This window comes from Heterobasidion irregulare (genome assembly GCF_000320585.1).
Source record: "Heterobasidion irregulare TC 32-1 unplaced genomic scaffold scaffold_08, whole genome shotgun sequence".
Lineage (NCBI taxonomy): Eukaryota > Fungi > Basidiomycota > Agaricomycetes > Russulales > Bondarzewiaceae > Heterobasidion > Heterobasidion irregulare.
The window spans coordinates 304,939-323,954 of record NW_009258204.1 but is presented as its reverse complement, the minus strand read 5'-3'; the positions used below and the strand labels follow the sequence as shown (position 1 = coordinate 323,954).

The following is a 19,016-nucleotide window of genomic DNA, read 5'->3' as shown; positions in this document are numbered from 1 at the left end:
GGATATTTTAATGGTTATGCTTCTTGATGAGGAGACAGTGAGCGTTTCTATATTGCCCGGACATATGTTACTTATCTTAGTTTACGTAGAGCCTTCCCGTCTCACTGCGGGCATGGAGAGATATCTGTCCAACGAACGAACCTCAGTGGCAGCAGCCATGGGAGGCACTGAGTAGTTTTTTCAATGCAGCGGGCTATCAACGATTTCGTTCGCGCGGTCGCAATAGCATGACTTATCCTGACGAGTCTTTGCCACCATACCCTGCTCTTGATTCGTTTGGATTATACGGAGATCGAAGCGAGTTGAAACCCACTTTTTTTCCCGTGAGTAGCTCAGACTGAACGAAAGGAGTGGAACTGTTGACAGCACTCGTAGCTATCGCAAGTTGTCGCTGCTCGGGATAGGTAGTGTCATGCGTTTTGCCTGATCGGCTTGAAAGATATTGAACACGTCATTTCGTATAGGGAGAACCGAGATGTCGTCATCAAGGTAGTATCGAAGGGCGACGAAGGGCGACGAGAGCTGGAAATTCTCCAGCTACTCAATTCGGAACCTCTGCGCTCAGATCCTGCGAATGCGACAGTGAGAGTATTAGAATTCCTCGAATTTCATGACTGGCACTTCGTTGTCATGCCACTATGCGATCAATGCGATGAACTGCCTTTTCTGAATGTGTCGGAGGGCTTTGATTTCGCAGATCAGGTCCTGGCAGTAAGTGGATCACTCAGTGGCCCCTTCATGCTCACAAACTGTTGGCTCAATTATTCAAAAATAGGGTCTCGCATTTTTGCACGAAAATCGCATAGCACACCTGGCAAGTTTCGCCGCGCATTGGACATCGCACCGATATCTCATTCCGACTGATACTTCCTAGGATATCTCATGCGACAATATTCTCATTAATCATCACGGGACGGTGCCACAGACTGAGATTTGGACTACGCCGTCTGAGCCGATCTATAAAATATGGCCTCCTCCTGAGTGGCGATCAACATTTCCTGCGCGATACTTTTTCATCGACTTCGGATATTCTCAGTATTTTGCAAAAGACGCGAGTCTTGACAAATGTCTCGCAGAACCTTTTCCTCAAGGAAGGGAGCACCGGGCTCCTGAGATGAGAAGAGCCACCAACTACAATCCATTTGCCGCAGATGTCTATGCGACAGCACGCACGCTTTATGGATGGCTTAAGGTCTGTCGCTTTTCTATCAGGATCTGTCACAGTGATCTGAAGTAATTTGAGTCATAGGATGCTGCAGATGAGACACCCAGCCTCTTGATTCTATTGCGAGATATGACATCTCAGAACCCTTCTCGGCGACCAACCGCCAAGATGGCATTAGAACGATTCCGTGCTCTGCGTTCCACCATTCCAGGCGAGAAATTGCTTGAAGTCCATGAACTTGAGCTCATCGATTATAGTCTCGTTCCAAGAAGTTTCATTGTGATGTTACGTGACCTTATAGAAACCAGGCAGTGGACTATCGCGTACCGGTTTACATGGATCAGTCTCAAGATGTGGTGCGCAAACTGTGCTGACAATGATAGTCTCGCTCACAAATTTGGAACAGGGTCACCAAGACATTTGGACTGAAACCTGCCGTTCAGTTATAGCAAGCTCCCTCGTTCTTATATTCTTCAATGTATCAGGTGTCCTGTTCTTTATTTTGTCAATTGTTAGGCGGCTCCGTTTCCGCTCAGTTCAGCCTTCATGATACCCTATTATCCGTTGCTTTTGGTCTAGATGCTGTCTCTCCACTCTTTGCTATCTCATCTCATCGTCTTTCGTATAACATTTTCTAGTACCTAGCGTTACAGGTAACGCCTTCTGCCCATCTTTGGAGGGCATATTCCCTTGCTAGCTTTTCTACACGATGGCACTTGAGTCGTATAGAATATGCCCGGAGGGCTGTCGAATAATCAGTGGTGTCGCGATGCAGATGGATGCAGATTGTTCTTCTAATGCATATGTGAAATGGAAGCGCCCATACACATATACCAGAGGAGACTTCCCGCATGTGCGCTGCTATATCAACACAGAACGACCGTGGGTGACCATACGAGTCAAACCACCCACCTTCCCACCCCGTCAACTTGCGATGATTTTGTTCGCCAATGAAGATCCTTGTTGAGCATCTGCCACATGTACACGTCAGGCTTCAGATAATTGAAAGGGGTAGGCGTCAAAGGACGTGCGCTCTATAAATATCAGCAGCGAGTCAGCTGTTATGACCGCCATTCAGAGGAAATGGCTCATGATCAGCGCGCAACGTTAGTGTCGAAGCTGTTGTTTCCAAGGTGTCCTGCTGTTATTCAAATCGTCAAATTTCGACTTTCCAACCCACACATTTAGACAACATTGATGGATGCCTCTGAAACTCATCCATCAAGATGATCTGCAAGATCAAGGCAGGCTGCAAGAGGCTGCAGCATTGACTCCAAAGATAAAAATGGACTTATGCAAGGGCGTATTTGGACTTCGGCGCTGTTCGAAGACATGAAAGGCCATCATCAAACTGGATTAGCTGGGTGACCGGCGTACTATGACCGGAGGCCAGAAAACAGATCCCCCAGGACACTGCAAGGAAATACCGTGAGCTGAGGGTGCCCAAGGTGGAGCAAGAATGCCTGCATGTCGATGAAAGAGCGCTGGCAGCCTCGACGTTGCACGACGAGCTGGACGTTCCCGCCGGGGCCTTGAGCGGTGCCGGAGAGCGCAGTGAGCGCTTAAGCGAACTCTACGGTTGCCTAATTTGGGATTATCCATAGGGGTGTCGTGCCTTGTTCTGGGGTCTCGTGCGCTAACCGAGGAACATATTTCAACGATGGCCAACGGTCGTCGTCTGCGAGTCTCCTGCCATCCACAGCCTCGTCGTCGCTCTTTTCTTCAATCTTTTAAATACCACAGTCCCTCATTACAGACCCTCGAGACTTCTGGATATTCTCCTTGCGAGTAGATCTTGCAATATCTTCATTCGCGTCCGCTTACCTTCTCCGCAGACCCACGCGCTCACGTATAGCGACCAACTTTAGCCATAACCATGTTTTCTCGCTTCGTGTTGCCTGCTCTTCTATCCTTGGTGACTCTGGTATCTGCGGACCCCGACCCTCAGGAGCCCGGTCCTGGCGCAGTCTTCAATGAAGGCGCGACTTGTCACATTGCGTGGGGCGCCGATACAACGGGTGCTTGGAAGTCGATGGCCATTGAGCTGATGACGGGCGACAACTGGAACATGGTTCACTTGACCAGTGAGTTCGCTGCTCGTCTATGCCCATTGCTTTACACAGGCTATTCTGCTCAATTACCGTATTTTCTGACTGAAATTCATTTTCCCAGCTGTGGCCACTCTTGACGGAACAACGGCTACCACTTACGACTACCCTTGCCCTGACGTACGTCCCGCAATTCTTAATTTTCACTGAAGCTCCCTCTGATGCGCGCTATCATCGCAGGTGACCATCAATGCCCCCATCTACTTCTACCAATTCACGTATGCCGGTTCCCCCAGCACGAGATACTGGACTACGCGCTTCACCATCGCCGATGCCTCAGGCGGCACCGTCGCTGCTCCGAACACTACCCAGCCTGACGGCCAAAAAATTGGCTGGGGTATCGGCGCCCTCACAGACCCCAGCACCGCAGTCGCCGCGCCCTCCTACCTTGGAAGTTCCAGCTCCGCCGCAGCGTCTGGCAGCGCTTCCGGCGCTGCTAGCTCTGTCGCTGTATCTGCGGCGTCCTCTGCCGCCGCCACATCCGCTGCGGCGTCCTCCGTCGCCGCCACCACTGCGCCCGCGTCCTCCGCCGCTGCCACGTCCTCGGGCCTCGTCACCTCCAAGGCTGCGGCCAGCTCCACAAAGGCGTCGTCCTCCGCTACCTCGAGCGCTGCGTCCGCGAGCGGCACCCCCGGATCAGCGTCGACGCAGACAGGCGCTGCGCTCTCGGTCCACGCGTTCGCCTCGCGCGCTGGTCAGGTCACGGTCGCGCTCGCCGCGGTCGCTGGCACTTTCACCTTCTTTTAAATAACCCATCTGTCCACTGACCGCACCCCCGCATGGACATATTCGACTCAAATGCACGTCTTCACTACTTCCTCCAGCGTTATGACCCGCCCCGCGCACGATGTTGTTGCCGTCGCATACTGTAACTCCACCCTCTGACCTCGAGCATTGTTATGTCGCGCCTCCCTCAGCAGCAGCAGCAGCATACTCCCCTCATCGCATCGCACCGTCTAAACGTCCTCCCTTTATTTATATAATCATTTTTTCCTGCAGTATCTTTGGTGTTATGGATCTATCGAATTTGTCGGGTTGGTGCTCTTGGTACTGATAGTAGATAGTGCGCGGGTCTCGTACTGCCTGCAGAAAACTGAATAATCATACGTATGGTTTTCTTGGACCATGATCGATTGCCTCCGGCTAGAAAACTCTCATAAGGTCGTTTTGAACTCTTGTAGCTCACACCGCATTTGTATATATTTTTTCCTCCGATAAATTACATGGCAATTATTTTCCATTCATGTAGTTGCTAGCACTGATGCGACCCTCAAGCACCCCAGCTCGACAGCCCACAGCGTATTGCAACTCCAGAATTTGACGAACAGTAATCTATGTGTGACATTCATTACAGATGTATAAGGGAAGCACTGCGAGGTCAATCGGAGACGACTGCAACTCAAAGGCATACAGATAACGGACACTACATGTTCATCAGTATACACTTGCCAACCACGGACAAAATCAGAATCCAGGCGGGAAGCCCCTGCCGCCATACCCGCCTCCACCTCCATGACTGTGTCCGAATGGGAATCCACCGCCGCCGCCGCCGCCGGGCCCTCCGAACTGCGCGAAGATGTTCGCCAGGTCAGCGGAGTTCATACCGCCCGGCCCACCTGAGCCCATTGACCCGTCCTCGTCCTCGCCGAGATCGTAACGCTCGCGTCGTTGCGGATCCGAGAGAACGGCGTGCGCTTCGACAACAAGCTTGAATTTCTCTTCGTCACCACCCTAGAATCAAAATAGATTGACGATCAGCGATGTTGGTTAGTATGAGCGAACAGTATGTACCTTGTCAGGATGATGTATCAGTGATTCTCGGCGATAAGCTTTCTTGATGTCGATCTCATTGCAGTCCCTGGCGAGACCTATAAAGCAAGATCATGAGCAACTGACATGCCGCGCCGAAAAGAGAATTTCTGACCGAGGATCTTGTAGTAATCTTTCGTCTTACTCCGTTTCAGCGCGATCTCCGCCTTCTTCAGCTCACTGCGCAGGGTCCGTACATCCCCGTTCGCGCCCTCGAACTCGGCCTGCTCAATCGAGGTGTTGAAGTCCGCGACTGCGTTGTCGTACTTCTCCAGGTGCATATTGATCCGGGCGCGCGTTCGCAGAGCCTTAAACGCGGATGGTTGCAGGGTTAGAGACGCTTCTGTGTCTGTCAGCGCTTCGTCGTATTTTGAGAGCTGATTGAGAAGAGTGTAAGACAAATAATGCAAGAAGAAAGAGATTGGAGGCACTATACCTTTACGAACGTCGTCGCCCGATTGGATAGAAGCGTTGCACGGATCTGGCCGCCCTTGCCCTCCTCTTCATTCTCGCCAATTCGCTATTAAACACATACACACAGTAAGTGCGCTGCGCCCTCGAACTAGGATGATGACGACTACACCTCTAATGCCTCGGTATACTTGTTAAGTGCGACAGCCAACCTGCCAGACTTAAAAGCCTGATTTCCCTCTTCCTTGAGCCGCTCAACATCTTTAACTCGTCTCCGCAATCGCTGTGCAGCTTCGTGTCCAGGATCGAATCGTAATGCCGAGGCTGCATGCTGGAGCGCCTGTGGAATTTTACCACAGAAGAATAACACTAACCCTCGGAGCGTAAGTACGTCTGAAGAATTAGGCTGCAAGCGCAACGCGTCGCTGAAGTCCTCCAATCAGCACTAGTCATCTCATAACATGGTAACCGATACTCACTTTGCAGCGGTATTCGCAGCGTCCCAATTTCCCCGCACAAGCTCGAGCTGAACTCGCCATTGCCTCCACTCCGTTGGGATGTCACCGCCTTGACCCTCAATACCTTTCATGCACTGATCTAACGCAAGCCGAGCCATTCCCCACTCCTTCCGCGCCTTTGCACCCTCAAAATTCCGCAGATGGGCCTCCAGCTCAAGCACTTTTTCCTGCAGCTGGATCGCAGCAGTATTCCCTGGCTCAGCCTCAAGTGCCACCCTCAGGGTTGACAAGGCTGGGATCGGTGAGCCGACCGCAAGCTGACATCGCGCGAGGCGGATGAGCGTCTTCACAGAGGGCGCGGCGGCCTGTAGATTTGCTGCTTGTTGACAGTCCGCGAGCGCCGGCCGGAACCTTTTGAGCGCCATGTGCGCCGCGGCGCGGTTGGTAAGATAGGCGGGCTCGGCGGGGCGGAATGCGATCGCTTTAGTGTAGAGGTCCACGGCTTGGCTGTAGTTCTTCGCTTTGAAGGCGGTGTTACCCTGCTCCTTCAGCTTCTCACCTTCGGCGACGGGGTCCATTTTGGGTTCGGGTTCGGGCTCTGGAGTCTTGACTGTACTGGAGCTCGAGGAGGGTGTTGGAAGGACTTCATCGATCGGAGAGAATGGCGGCGAAGATTCAGGGTCGACGTCTATGGGATGTCTGACAGGATTTGAGTTAGTGACGGCAGATTGTTGAATTGTGCCGGACAGAAGGGACAAAATAGTCAGCTTGAGATGGCCAGCCGTGTATCGTGCAAGTCCTGTCCATGGCCAACGCCTCTGATCGAGGTATGAAGGAGCAGACAACTTGGCACTGTCAGGCATACGCGTCTAGGATTTGTATCCTCTGCCTCGCCGTACAGACTCGCCTGTTCGCCTGGTCGGCAATAGCTCTTACGACATACGGAACGCAGCATCCGGCTTGCCACGATAAAAGAAGGCTAGGAACGTGGTCAGGACAAGTAAACACTCACTCGTCGTTGCCGTTCGTCTCGGCAGGCATGGCCGCCTCCTGCTCTTTCTTCTGCTGATTTTTTTTCGTCATTTTAGATGTGGTGACAGAGATAGTGAGTTCAAACGAAAGTAGACAGCAGGGGAACAGAGAGGGAGTGGAGAATTATGGCTGAAAGACAGGCCAAGGACGGTGGTACGCGGAGGAGGAGGATAAGCGTGGGAATCCGAAGCCTTAACCTGATGCTAGGTTTCAGGTTTTCAACCAACCTTTGTTTTTCTCCCTGTCTTCCTGGATTTCTTTGTAATCTCACCTCTTTCTCGTGAGGCGATGTCAGCCAACGCTATGTACTTTACACCGAATGACCGTCTTCTGTGTAAGGTCAGCCACGGAGACTAACCACGTATCCAACAGGATCGAACGCTTCACCGGGGGATCCGCAAGCCTTCGGTACAGATCAATGCCCGGAGACGGCACTGAGATTGAGAAGATCGACCCACGTTAGAAGCCAAAACACTTTGAGGTGGGTCGTCCTATGCCGACAAGCGCCGGGCCTTTGAGCGACTTGTTCCATTTCGGTCTGTTTTCTCTCATCTCGCCGCGGGAACAAGACCATTGCCATTCGATGAAATCATGGTATGCCTTCCATCAACATATGCTATCTAGCCCAAACTGACAACTGATAGATGTCAGAAGCTTCGAATAGTTGCATAGTAACTCGTAACTTTAGGCCTTACCCTGTATCTGCGCTTGGCCGAGCAAGCAATATATAAGATGCGCTGCCATCGCTGTCTATTCTAGCATCTCAATGGCGTCGATTACATCTAACTATTCTTCTTGACGAAGAGACCATCCTACCAATGATCTTCAAGAGGACTCATATCTATTGTCGTCGTGCGATCCTACTTATCCCATACTGACCTTCCTATGGGAACACTCACGTATTCACAGTAACCTCCCCATGTTGCGGCTTTCGCCATATAAACGAACAAGTCGTGAGGTGGTTTTGACTGTTCTGCCCTTCCGCGAACTCAACGACGGTCTCTCAACATATGTGGATTTTCTTGTTGGATCTCGTCCCGGTTCTCCTGCTGTGTTTCAGTGGCATTCTCTATGCTCGGAGGAAGAAGGCTACATGTCCTCTGTCCCCTGGGCCAAAGGGCCTGCCTATCATAGGTAACGTATTAGACATTCCAAAAAACCGCGAGTGGATTACGTATGAGAAATGGGGCAAAGAGTTCGGTTCGTCTTCCGTCATATCGCGAGCGAACATAGCGATCTCACAAAATTGATTATCAATACAGGCTCTGATATCATCCATGTGGAGGCTTTTGGTACGCATCTGATCGTCCTGAATTCTGCAAAGGTGGCGAAGGAGTTATTCGAACGACGGTCGTCTCTATATTCCGACAGGCACGTTCGTACATCTCTGACGACATGGTCAACATCTCTTAGATTTCGCTCGACAGACCACGCTTGATAGCTCTCAACATTCTGTGTGTAATGCTGAGCCCAAAACTTTAACATCATTTCATGTCGCAGGATGTCACTCACTAGATATTCAATATTTTAGCCTTCACTTCGACTGGACGTTGGCATTTTTGCGGTACGGTCCACGATGGCGTAACATGCGTAGGGAGTTTCATCGCTACTTCCACCTTACGGCTGCGCGACAGTACCATCCCATCGAACTTGACGCAGCACATGGATTATTGCGCCGGCTGATGGACACGCCGACGAAATTTTCCTCACATATACAACAGTACGTGATGCGGCTTTACTCAATATGCAACAGCGGCCTGACTTGCATCGTACACTACAACATCATACTTGTTTCTAACAGGCAAGTATGTTGAAGTAGAGTTGAATTCTTTTGATCTCTAACTCAAACTACAGGTTAACAATGGTGGTCCTTGATGTCCTGTGCGTATCCACTGATTCAAACTCGATCTTTGCTGATTTTCATACTTGAAACCATATAGTCTCAACTTCTGTTGGGTATTGGGATTCTCACGGTACGGTGCACAACATTCTTCCTACTATGGTGCTCAATTCTGAAGCTCAGAAATGAGATCAAGCCGAGCTTGATAGTGTTGTCAGGACCGATCGCCTCCCTGATTTCACAGATGAGGCTGTGCTGCCATACGTGACCGCACTCATGAAAAAGGTCCTTCGATGGCGCCCAGCCGTGCGTCTCGGTGTGTTTTCCTTGCGCTCCGTGCGTCTCGATATGATAGTGTACTGACAGTCTTTGGGTTGCCATGGCTTAGCAATTCCTCGCCGAGTCGTCTGTGATGATGTCTACGACGGATACTCGATCCCCAAGGATTATATCGTCATTGGAAACACTTGGTGCGTCTTATGTTCTCATCCATCCTGCCTGTGTATGTATCGTATCTTGCAGGGCGATTCTTCACAACGAGACAACGTATCCCGAACCAGACCTCTTCAGCCCTCAGCGCTTCCTTAATGCCGCTAGCACCCCCTCCTTCCCTGATGCCGCATTCGGCTTCGGACGACGGATTTATCCTGGGCGATACATCGATACATGGCACGCGATGCGGTATGGATCACGATTGCCTTTATCCTTGCGACATTCGAGATTCGTAAGGCGCTCGACGAAAAGGGCAATGAGGTTGAACCGTTGGATGACTGTGCTTCTGGGGTCGTCTCGTGAGTACGCATGCTTACGAGTTGCTTTAATGATCCACTTTCTTTTGCCTTCCCTACTAGGTATCGTATGTGATAGACTGATATGTGATATGTAGGTTTCCTGTCGCCTTCAAATGTAGGATTCACCCGCGGTCGAGTGCTGCGGTGCGGCTGGCACAAGGGTCGGCTAAATAGAAATTAATTCAGGCAGGTTTGTATGGGCAAGACAGCATTATGATGCAACGTCCGTTGTGCATGTTTCTCGGTGTGCTGGGGGAAATATGCGGCTGCGATTGATCGTTTATTTGACAATCCCTTAATCGGTCGAAAAATACTAGTACAGGTACAGTTCTTATCCCGCAATGTCCTCGTTCACACGCCAGTGGTTTATTTTAAGGTCGTTATGTGCTGATTCAAGCGCGGCGCATAGGCCTACGATCATCTGACAACACTTGGCCTTGCACCAGTTTTGGACAAAGCGACTACGAAAAAGGTTCACTCAAATATGGGGGCTTCACGAGAAGCAACGCACGGTTCATGTGGAGTTGTAGCACCGCCACCTGGCGCCTCTGACCCGCCTTCGAGAGGCTGTTCAGGGTTCTTTCGAAACTAGACAGAACAAGTTGACGATCATTTCGCATAGGCCGCAACTGTGTCAAAGTATGACAGATATGCGGCTCGGTTTTGGCATCGCCTTGTGCGATGTTGTCACATGCTGTAAATGCCGGTCCGCAACATTCAATCTTCTTCGTGTACTTCTGATATGATCCGACCGTCCTGGATCTTGAGAGTATCTTGAGCCGCTTGGCCTTGGGTATATCATGTGCGAGTGTACTTGCTACTCTGCTCCCTACCACCAACATCCTAATCATGTGGCCACTTATTTTTGATATCATCGCAGCGTTGTGTGTCGCCGGCGTTCTTCTACGAAGAAAAAAGCCTGCATATCCTCTCCCTCCTGGGCCGAAGGGTCTTCCCATCTTAGGGAATGCACTGGACATTCCGAAAAGCCACGAGTGGCTCACATATGAGAAATGGGGCAAAGAGCTGAGTATGGATTTTGCTTCGCAGATATGGCACCCTGGTTGTAAAACTTGTGTTTGGCGTAGAGTCGGATGTCATTCACGCGGAAGCGTTAGGGACGCACTTGATCATCCTGAATTCTGCAAAAGCAGTGAAGGAGCTATTTGAAAGACGCTCGTCTCTGTATTCCGACAGGTGAATACGATGAAGCACAGCTGGTTCTTCTCAAACTCAAACTCAAACTCGAAATACAGGCCAACAATGGTGGTCCTGGATGTCCTGTGCGTATTTGCTGATGTAATTTCGACCATGGCTGATTTCTACACCTACAACTATCCAGTCTCAACTTTCGTTGGGCCTTGGGATTCTCACGGTACGGGACACGATGGCGCACCATGCGCCGGGAGTTTCACCGCTTTTTTCACCCTGCGGCGGCGCTACAATACCGCTCCATCGAATCCAACGCAACGCTTGGGCTCTTACGCCGTTTGTTGGACAGGCCAAATGATTTTATGAACCACATAAAACAGTATGTATCCTTGTGCTCATCTACGTGCATTGCGATGTCCTGAGAAGGACGGGCAACATAGTATGGCCGCGCAGACAATCATCAAGATCGCATATGGAATCGACGTGAAATCCCAGGATGATCCATACATTGATTCCGCGGAAGAGGCGCTGGAAGCTATGGCATTTGGGACCACTGCTCGCGCTGGGTTGTTCGATGCTTTTCCCATCTGTACCTTTCTCTCCTCTCTTGCTCTTGATGAATCATTGATCATCAGTGAACAGTACTAAGAATCCCAGCATGGATACCTGGTAACTCATTCCGGAGAAAAGCAGAAACTTTGTCAATGTCCGCACTACGGGGGATTGAAAAGCCATATTATGCCGTCAAAGAAGCTATTGTGATTATTGAATTGGTTTTGCGGTTTTCACGTTCTGATTTCCGTTTCCCTTCCACGCTTGCAGAAAAGTGGGACAGCTAATCCGTCCATTGTAGAACAGATGATACAGCAGCAGCACCTTGGCGAAATGACATCTCATTTGGATGAGAACGTCATTATGCACATCTCAGGATCGATGTATTTGGGTAAGAGCACCTACCCCTTCTGTCTTTCCATGCATCTAAACAATGTTCGACGTTAATCATGGTTATTTAACGTTGAAGCTGGTGCAGACACAGTATGCACATTCGTTTCCACGAATCCGTGCATATCTCAACTTACTCCTCTTGACAGATCGCATCCACCATTGCAACATTCTTCCTAGCTATGCTTCTCTATCCTGAAGCTCAGAAAACGGCTCAAGCCGAAATTGACAGTGTTATCGGGACCGATCGCCTCCCTGATTTCACAGATGAGCTACCATACGTGACCGCGCTCATGAAAGAGGTTCTTCGGTGGCGCCCAGTGGCACCTCTCGGTGAGCATTCCTCTATGCGTCTCAATATGGCGGTGTACTTACAGTCTTCGGCTTGACATGGATTAGCTATTCCTCACCGAGTCGTCTGTGACGATGTCTACGCCAGGTACTTGATTCCAAAAGATTCTATCGTGATGGGAAACACTTGGTGTGTCTCATGTTCTCATTCATCCTGCCTGTGGATGTATCATAGACTCCTGTCTTTCAGGGCGATTCTCCATGACGAGACAACGTATCCCGACCCAGACCTGTTCAACCCTCGGCGCTTCCTCGGTGCCGCTATCAATGGGAACAAGTCATTTCCTGACGCTGCCTTTGGTTTTGGCCGACGGATTTGTCCTGGACGATACCTGGCACGCGATGCAGTTTGGATCACAATTGCCTCTATTCTTGCGACTGTCGAAATTCGTAAAGCGCTCGACGAGAAGGGCAATGAGGTTGAGCCGTTGGATGAGTATACTTCCGGCGTCGTCTCGTGAGTACGCATGCTTAGGGGTTGCCATGACCATCCACTTTCTTTTGTCTTCCTCACTGAGTAGGGCATGTGATGGACTGACATTTTTTGTATAGATTTCCTGTCGCCTTCGAATGTAGGATTCAACCGCGGTCGAGTGCTGCGGAGCGGCTAGTGCAAGGGGGAAACATAATCTAATTCAGGTAGATTGATAAAAGGGCACACAGCGTTCTAATGCAACGCCCGTTGTGCATGTTCCTCGTTGCTCCGCGGGAAGTAAATGACTGCAATTGATCAGCTTTGATAATCTCTCAATGGGTCGGAAGAGACTGGTACAGGTACAGTTCTTATCTAGCATGGCCAATTGTTCACTTTAGTGTCGTTGTGCGCTAATTAGAGCAGGGCGCATAGGCACACAATCATCTGAGAACACTTGGCCGTTGTTCATAATTTTCGGTCGAAGCGACTGCGAATGTAGACCTTAACCTATTCTCGCGAGAAGCGACGCACGGCGCATGTGGAGTTACAACTGAGTTACAGCACCATTATTTGGTACTTCTAACCTGCTATGACATCACTACATCCTTTACTGGGATTTATGTTCCTGTATGGGCGCGGCACACATGTCAAACAGTTTCACCGGGCATTTACCAGGATCATCGGACCTTGAATTTTTTGTCGTTGGAAGCAGATTGTGAAAACATCCTCAATCGCACTCCCACGAGGCAATCCACTTCATCCACTAACATGCATTCACATGCCCTCAATCTCGTTACAGTTCTAGTGTTATTTGTAGCAAGGATACTCTATACATGGAGGAAGAAATCTGCGTGTATTCTCCCTCCTGGGCCAAAAGGCCTACCTGTCTTGGGTAATGTTATGGACATACCTAAAAGTCACGAGTGGATCACATACGAGACGTGGGGGAAAGAATTTCGTTAGTGCCTTCAATATGCTCCAACTCCCGCGAGGAGATTGGCGACACTGACCATATCTTGAATGATTGATCTAGGCTCTGATATCATCCATGCGGAAGCTCTTGGGACACATCTGATAATCCTGAACTCTGCGAAAGCGGCGAGGGAGCTATTAGAAAGAAGGTCGTCACTCTACTCTGATAGGTATACTAGTGACCAACAGTCATCACATCAAACGCTGAGAATCTAATCAACCTGCATATGATAGGCCGCCACTGATAGCTCTTAATGCTCTGTACGTACCGTTGCCTCACATCCCCTTACACTCTTATCTATTCTTAAGTTCAATGAAATCTAGTCTCAACTTTGCCTGGTCATTGGCAAGCTCCGGATATGGTCCACAATGGAGAAATTTGCGTCGAGAATTCCACCGCTATTTTCACCCCACCGCTGCGTGCCAATATCATACAATCGAGTCCCATGCGACATTGGAACTACTGTACCGGCTTCTGAAAACACCAAACGATTTCATGTCACATATACGACAGTACGCAGTTCTTCACATGGACCACGAGTCGTGGTATGACCTTATGTGGAATGCGATGTCCAGCATGGCAGGGCAGACGATTATTAAGATCGCGTACGGAATCGACGTGCAGCCAAAGAATGACCCATATATTGAGGCCGCAGAAGAGGCGCTCAAAGCTTTCGCATTTGGAAGCACTACACGAGCGGGCATGTTCGATACCTTTCCCATGTGTACGTCTTTGCACATCCCATCTTTGTTCTCGTTTTCCTATCGCTCAATAGACGGTTGAACCTGAAAACAGTGGCAAAGCTCCCTGCGTGGGTCCCTGGTAACTCATTCCGCCGAGAGGCAGACAAGTGGGCGATCTCTGTCTCGCACGGAATCGAGAAGCCGTACCGTTCCATGAAGGATGCTGCTGTAAGCTGAAAATCTCTATCGCATGAGAATGATCGATAAAGGAGGCTTCATTTGGTCTATTTGCAGGCAAATGGGATTGTAGATTCATCGGTAATGTCACAGATGATACAGTCCTTTGCAGACGAAGACCTCATCAAGCATACAGCAGGGACAATGTATCTGGGTGAGCATTCATTGTTCTCACATATACGCAACCTCTCTCACTACTTCCCAACCCATTGAAAGCTGGCGCAGACACAGTACGCTCCTCTTCTTTTTTCTTCTCTTTCATTTACTAACTATAAAATAACTGGTTTTTTGAAGACTGTATCGGCAATCGAGACCTTCATTCTAGCCATGGTCCTATATCCGGAAGCGCAGAGAAAAGCCCAAGCTGAGCTTGATAACGTCGTCGGGACACACCGCTTACCGGATTTCACGGACGAAAGTGAGCTACCGTACGTGACTGCACTGATGAAAGAGGTATTGCGATGGCGACCAGTGGCCCCTCTCGGTTCGTATTTCCTGAATCTCGATATCTCTGAAAAGATGTGATCCGCACGGCGTAATGCCAGTGGTGGGCCAGTGTCAGCACCCTTTCCGAAGACGCAGCTCTTAAGGGGTTCACTTATGGCCCAGATTTTCTATCTTGTCCGGGAGAAACTCGGGGCTAAATACAGACATACAGGAGTCGAGGACAAGATGCCTTATGTTAATTGTTGCTAATATGCACATATAGCGATTCCTCACCGGGTCGTCTGCGACGATGTTTATGAAGGGTACTTCATCCCCGCTGGGTCGATTGTCATAGGCAACACCTGGTACGTACCCTCAGTTCGTCTGACTTTCTCGCACTTTACAACATATATCTTAGGGCGATGCTACACGACGAAAACGTCTTTCCCGACCCTGACCCCTTCAAGCCTGAACGCTTCCTCGCCAACCCTAAGCACACTCTTTTCCCTGACGCCGCATTCGGATTCGGCAGACGAATCTGCCCCGCGCGATACATGGCGCGCGACGCTCTATGGATAGCCATTGCGTCAATCCTTGCGACATTTAACATCTCGAAGGCACGCGATGAAGAAGGGAACGAAATCGAGCCTACCGACGAGTATACACCGGGATTCATCTCGTGCGTCTCTGGCATTCATCCGCAGCTAACACGCTCATGGCCTGCTTATTGTTCTAGGTATCCGGTTCCATTCAAGTGCGCAATCCGACCGAGGTCAATGGCCTCAGAGCAACTGATACGAGGGTCAGAGATGTAGGGAAGACCAGCCCAGGCAGCGTCGGAAATCGTCCCGTAGTGCAACCGATGTACAGCTGTTATGGAACAATCTTAAACTGGAGAGCATCAGTCAGACCAGGGCCAACATGATCTGCAATAGAGCAGTGATACGTGTTTCATTCGGTTCTACGTGTGTCAGTGAACAATTGATATGCAGGTACAGTCCGAATCTAGATACAGTCTAAATACAGGTACGTGGAGTCCTTGTCTATGTTTAGCATCCCTTATTGTTGCCAGTGGGTGTTCGTTAATCTTATCCTGTCTGAGTTAGAGGGGTTTTGACCAGATGACTATAATGTACGGACTCAGTTGTTCTCAACTGTCGAGAACAAAAGATTTCAGCAAGTGACTCATGCTCATGTGTGCATACGCCGATCATGATTTAAGCAAGTCTAAGGATGTCTCTGCTCCTTTGATCTCCAGAGATCAACGACGCACATATGTTGGATATCGTCGCGATTCTCGTCCTGTGCTTGGTCGGCACTTTCTACGCCCGCAGAAAGAAATCACTGTATCCTCTTCCCCCTGGGCCAAAAGGCTATCCTGTCATAGGAAATGCATTGGACATGCCGAAAAGTCACGAGTGGATCGCGTACGAGAAATGGGTGAAAGAACTTGGTTGGTGGTTTCCCGTACTACCAGAAGGCCCGACCCACATACATTGATTGCGATATCCTGATGATTTACACAGGATCCGACATCGTGCATGCGGAGGTACTCGGGACACATATAATCATCTTGAACTCGGAAAAAGCCGCTAAAGAGCTGTTTGAAAGACGGTCGTCGCTGTATTCCGACAGGTATGTCCGTAAATCCCCAATGGCGTCCTCAGATCTCAGCTACTGTCCACGCGATAGGCCACCCCTTGTGGCTTTGAATGTTCTGTGCGTATCTAGGAGCCGCGCTTTGTCGCTTTCTGCATCACTAACTGTGAAATCCAGTCTCAACTTCGACTGGACGATGGCTTTCTCGCGGTATGGACAACGGTGGCGGAATATGCGCCGAGAATCCCACCGGTATCTACACCCTGCGGCCACGCTGGAGTTCCGCTCTATTCAACTCAAAGCAACGCGCCAGCTGCTGCAACGACTTTTGGAGGCCCCGAAGGATTTCATGACGCACATAAGGCAGTACGTGAGAGTTCCCCATACGGGTGAATGTTTATTCACCTACCTATCTTCGTCTTCCGTTCTGTTCCTGCCGTGCACTATTAGTATGACAGGGCAGACAATATTCGAGGTCGCATACGGAATCGACGTACAGCCAAAGAACGACCCGTATATTGGCTCTGCGGAGGAATCCCTGAAAGCAATGACTTTGGGGTGCACCCCGGGGGCGGGCATATTCGATACCTTCCCCTTTTGTGTGTTCTAGCATTCCGGCCCTCCATAGCTATCACATCGCTGACGGCGTGGACAGTGGCAAAGCTCCCTACGTGGATCCCCGGTTCCTCATTTCGGAAAGAGGCGGAAGACTGTGCGATGTCTGCGCCGAGAGGTTTAGAGATCCCATTCCGGGCTGCGAAGGGCGCGACCGTGAGTCAAGATTCGCCTTATAGGAATATATACTCCTCGGGCACATTGGTATCTTCGAATCCTATAGATGAATGGGACGGGAATCCCATCTATCGCGTCACGTATGATCCAGCAACAACGCACGGCGGGGGCAGAGTCGTATGTCGATGAGGACATCATAAAGTCTACGACAGGCACGATGTATTTGGGTGAGTCGATCTCCTGTAAACGATCGTTCTTCTGAACTCTACGTGAAACATGTTGGAAGCTGGCGCGCACACGGTGCGTACGTCTGTATGGTCTTTTCGAGACTATGAATTGATTAGTGTTGTCTCGTACAGACCGCTTCGTCCATCGAAACCTTCTTCCTCGCCATGGTCCTCTACCCTGAGGTACAAAAGCAAGCCCAAGCAGAAATCGATCGCGTCGTAGGAACCGACCGCCTCCCAGATTTTACGGACGAGGCAGCGCTTCCGTATATCGGTGCATTGGTCAAGGAGGTCTTCCGATGGCATCCTGCCGTGCCTCTCGGTGCGAATTCTATCTGTCAACGAATCTCGACGGCCGCTAATTTGAGGAATGGTATTACTGCTGGCTGCGTTAGCTATCCCGCATCGAGTGGTGTGCGATGATGTGTATGACGGGTACTTCATCCCTGCAGGTTCCGTCGTCATCGGCAACAGCTGGTGCGTCTTGCGCCCTGTCTTTACTCGCGGTGCGTGTCTTCACAAATTGTTCCAGGGCAATCCTGCACGACGAGACCGTCTTCCCCGAGCCTGGCCGCTTCAAGCCCGAGCGCTTCCTCACCGCCGACTCGAAACCGAACGGCGCGCCCTTCCCCGACGCCGTATTTGGCTTCGGCAGACGTATTTGCCCCGGGCGGTACATGGCGCGCGAGGCGGTATGGATCGCGGTCGTGTCGGTCCTCGCGAGGTTCAACATCTCGAAAGCGCTCGATGAGGACGGGAACGAGGTCGAAACTACGGACAAGTATGCGTCGGGGTTCATCTCGTGAGTACTTGTTTACTGAACTAGGCGATTGCCACTGCCGGCGGATCGCGGGCTTCTTCTGGATCGTTTATCCTTATACTATGGAGGCCAACTCATCGTTCATCTGTGCAGGCATCCGCTACCGTTCCAGTGCCGGATCCAGCTTCGTCATGCTCATCGGCCAACTTTGTGTGGGTGCACTCTTCTTGCACTCTCAGCGCGATCGACCATCCTGATTCAGGGATCTTCAGAAACTCGAATTATAAGATGCCTTCTTGCAGGACAACGCACCTTTTCCCCCTTCGCTCCGTTCTGAATAAAGCGCCCAGCATACGTGTATCAGAGAATAAACAGTAGAGGCCTGAGGTGGAAGTGCTATGCCTCGGCGTCAGAGACAGGAATGAAGCTCAGAAACGAGTAGGGCAAAATTGAGCGCGATGGGATAAAGAACGACGGCTATAATTATTTCGCATTCCTGCGTCGTCGGTAAATGTACTTGCCCTGTTGGCAGTGCAGATTTAATATGTGCATCTAAAACCGCGAAGGCCGACGTTGTGCTGTAAAAATGTAAGGTGCGAGAGTCCGCGAGCGTAGGTTTCTACATTCGCCTGCAGCCTGTTGCACGAAGGGGGCACAGGAAGTGAGGGCAAACCAGGGTACGCGTAGGCACCGGGGTAATCGATCTCACATCAACCGTTTCTCCTGATCGATGGCTGCAAAAAACGCACGAGCGAGCAAGCGTCGACAGGCGTCGACGGGCAAGAGACAGTACGCGTCTCGGGAGCAATGGTTGCGCCGAAACCCGCGGTAGGCTCGGGGCCAGAGATGCCAGCGATAGGCTATTGGACGTGTGCAGTTGCGGCGCGAACTGGCGCGAACCAGTC

At 50.5% G+C, this 19,016-nt stretch overlaps 7 protein-coding genes across 7 annotated transcripts; 6 read left to right on the top strand and 1 right to left on the bottom strand.

Moving 5' to 3' along the window:
- Nucleotides 1-10: 10 nt before the first annotated feature.
- HETIRDRAFT_419875 (uncharacterized protein) lies at nucleotides 11-1,614 on the top strand (the record flags this gene model as incomplete). The annotated part of the gene is made up of 8 exons (XM_009550653.1): nucleotides 11-37; nucleotides 90-323; nucleotides 376-404; nucleotides 465-711; nucleotides 776-814; nucleotides 875-1,192; nucleotides 1,250-1,521; nucleotides 1,572-1,614. The coding sequence occupies 8 exons, from the start codon at nucleotides 11-13 to the stop codon at nucleotides 1,612-1,614; spliced, it is 1,209 nt and encodes a 402-aa protein (XP_009548948.1).
- A 1,427-nt stretch (nucleotides 1,615-3,041) lies between these two features.
- Nucleotides 3,042-4,020, top strand: HETIRDRAFT_323196 (uncharacterized protein; the record flags this gene model as incomplete). The annotated part of the gene is made up of 3 exons (XM_009550652.1): nucleotides 3,042-3,249; nucleotides 3,338-3,393; nucleotides 3,454-4,020. 3 exons carry the CDS (start codon nucleotides 3,042-3,044, stop codon nucleotides 4,018-4,020), a joined length of 831 nt encoding a protein of 276 aa, XP_009548947.1.
- A 474-nt stretch (nucleotides 4,021-4,494) lies between these two features.
- Nucleotides 4,495-7,141, bottom strand: HETIRDRAFT_386793 (uncharacterized protein). The gene is made up of 7 exons (XM_009550651.1): nucleotides 6,964-7,141; nucleotides 5,973-6,650; nucleotides 5,666-5,918; nucleotides 5,519-5,602; nucleotides 5,198-5,459; nucleotides 5,065-5,141; nucleotides 4,495-5,004 (listed from the first exon to the last, which is right to left on the bottom strand). The coding sequence occupies exons 1-7, from the start codon at nucleotides 7,032-7,034 to the stop codon at nucleotides 4,738-4,740; spliced, it is 1,692 nt and encodes a 563-aa protein (XP_009548946.1). The 5' UTR covers nucleotides 7,035-7,141; the 3' UTR covers nucleotides 4,495-4,737.
- An 852-nt stretch (nucleotides 7,142-7,993) lies between these two features.
- On the top strand, nucleotides 7,994-9,709 carry cpm85 (cytochrome P450 monooxygenase 85; the record flags this gene model as incomplete). Its single annotated transcript, XM_009550650.1, has 9 exons — nucleotides 7,994-8,183; nucleotides 8,246-8,358; nucleotides 8,411-8,703; nucleotides 8,838-8,864; nucleotides 8,924-8,956; nucleotides 9,033-9,129; nucleotides 9,190-9,293; nucleotides 9,346-9,614; nucleotides 9,675-9,709. 9 exons carry the CDS (start codon nucleotides 7,994-7,996, stop codon nucleotides 9,707-9,709), a joined length of 1,161 nt encoding a protein of 386 aa, XP_009548945.1.
- Nucleotides 9,710-10,426: 717 nt separating this feature from the next.
- On the top strand, nucleotides 10,427-12,943 carry cyp49 (cytochrome P450 monooxygenase 49). Its single transcript, XM_009550437.1, has 12 exons — nucleotides 10,427-10,644; nucleotides 10,703-10,811; nucleotides 10,871-10,897; nucleotides 10,957-11,145; nucleotides 11,207-11,355; nucleotides 11,409-11,524; nucleotides 11,589-11,709; nucleotides 11,788-11,801; nucleotides 11,858-12,041; nucleotides 12,108-12,189; nucleotides 12,250-12,516; nucleotides 12,612-12,943. The coding sequence occupies exons 1-12, from the start codon at nucleotides 10,464-10,466 to the stop codon at nucleotides 12,691-12,693; spliced, it is 1,521 nt and encodes a 506-aa protein (XP_009548732.1). The 5' UTR covers nucleotides 10,427-10,463; the 3' UTR covers nucleotides 12,694-12,943.
- A 299-nt stretch (nucleotides 12,944-13,242) lies between these two features.
- Nucleotides 13,243-15,608, top strand: cyp48 (cytochrome P450 monooxygenase 48; the record flags this gene model as incomplete). The annotated part of the gene is made up of 9 exons (XM_009550497.1): nucleotides 13,243-13,432; nucleotides 13,508-13,634; nucleotides 13,756-13,959; nucleotides 14,023-14,171; nucleotides 14,243-14,358; nucleotides 14,584-14,851; nucleotides 15,077-15,158; nucleotides 15,212-15,472; nucleotides 15,530-15,608. 9 exons carry the CDS (start codon nucleotides 13,243-13,245, stop codon nucleotides 15,606-15,608), a joined length of 1,476 nt encoding a protein of 491 aa, XP_009548792.1.
- A 450-nt stretch (nucleotides 15,609-16,058) lies between these two features.
- cyp3 (cytochrome P450 monooxygenase 3) lies at nucleotides 16,059-18,674 on the top strand. The gene is made up of 11 exons (XM_009550503.1): nucleotides 16,059-16,246; nucleotides 16,320-16,428; nucleotides 16,486-16,512; nucleotides 16,570-16,758; nucleotides 16,843-16,991; nucleotides 17,048-17,298; nucleotides 17,469-17,673; nucleotides 17,747-17,828; nucleotides 17,884-18,153; nucleotides 18,265-18,323; nucleotides 18,384-18,674. Coding segments are annotated over exons 1-11 (1,521 nt in total). The 5' UTR covers nucleotides 16,059-16,068; the 3' UTR covers nucleotides 18,386-18,674.
- The last annotated feature ends 342 nt before the right edge of the window (nucleotides 18,675-19,016 follow it).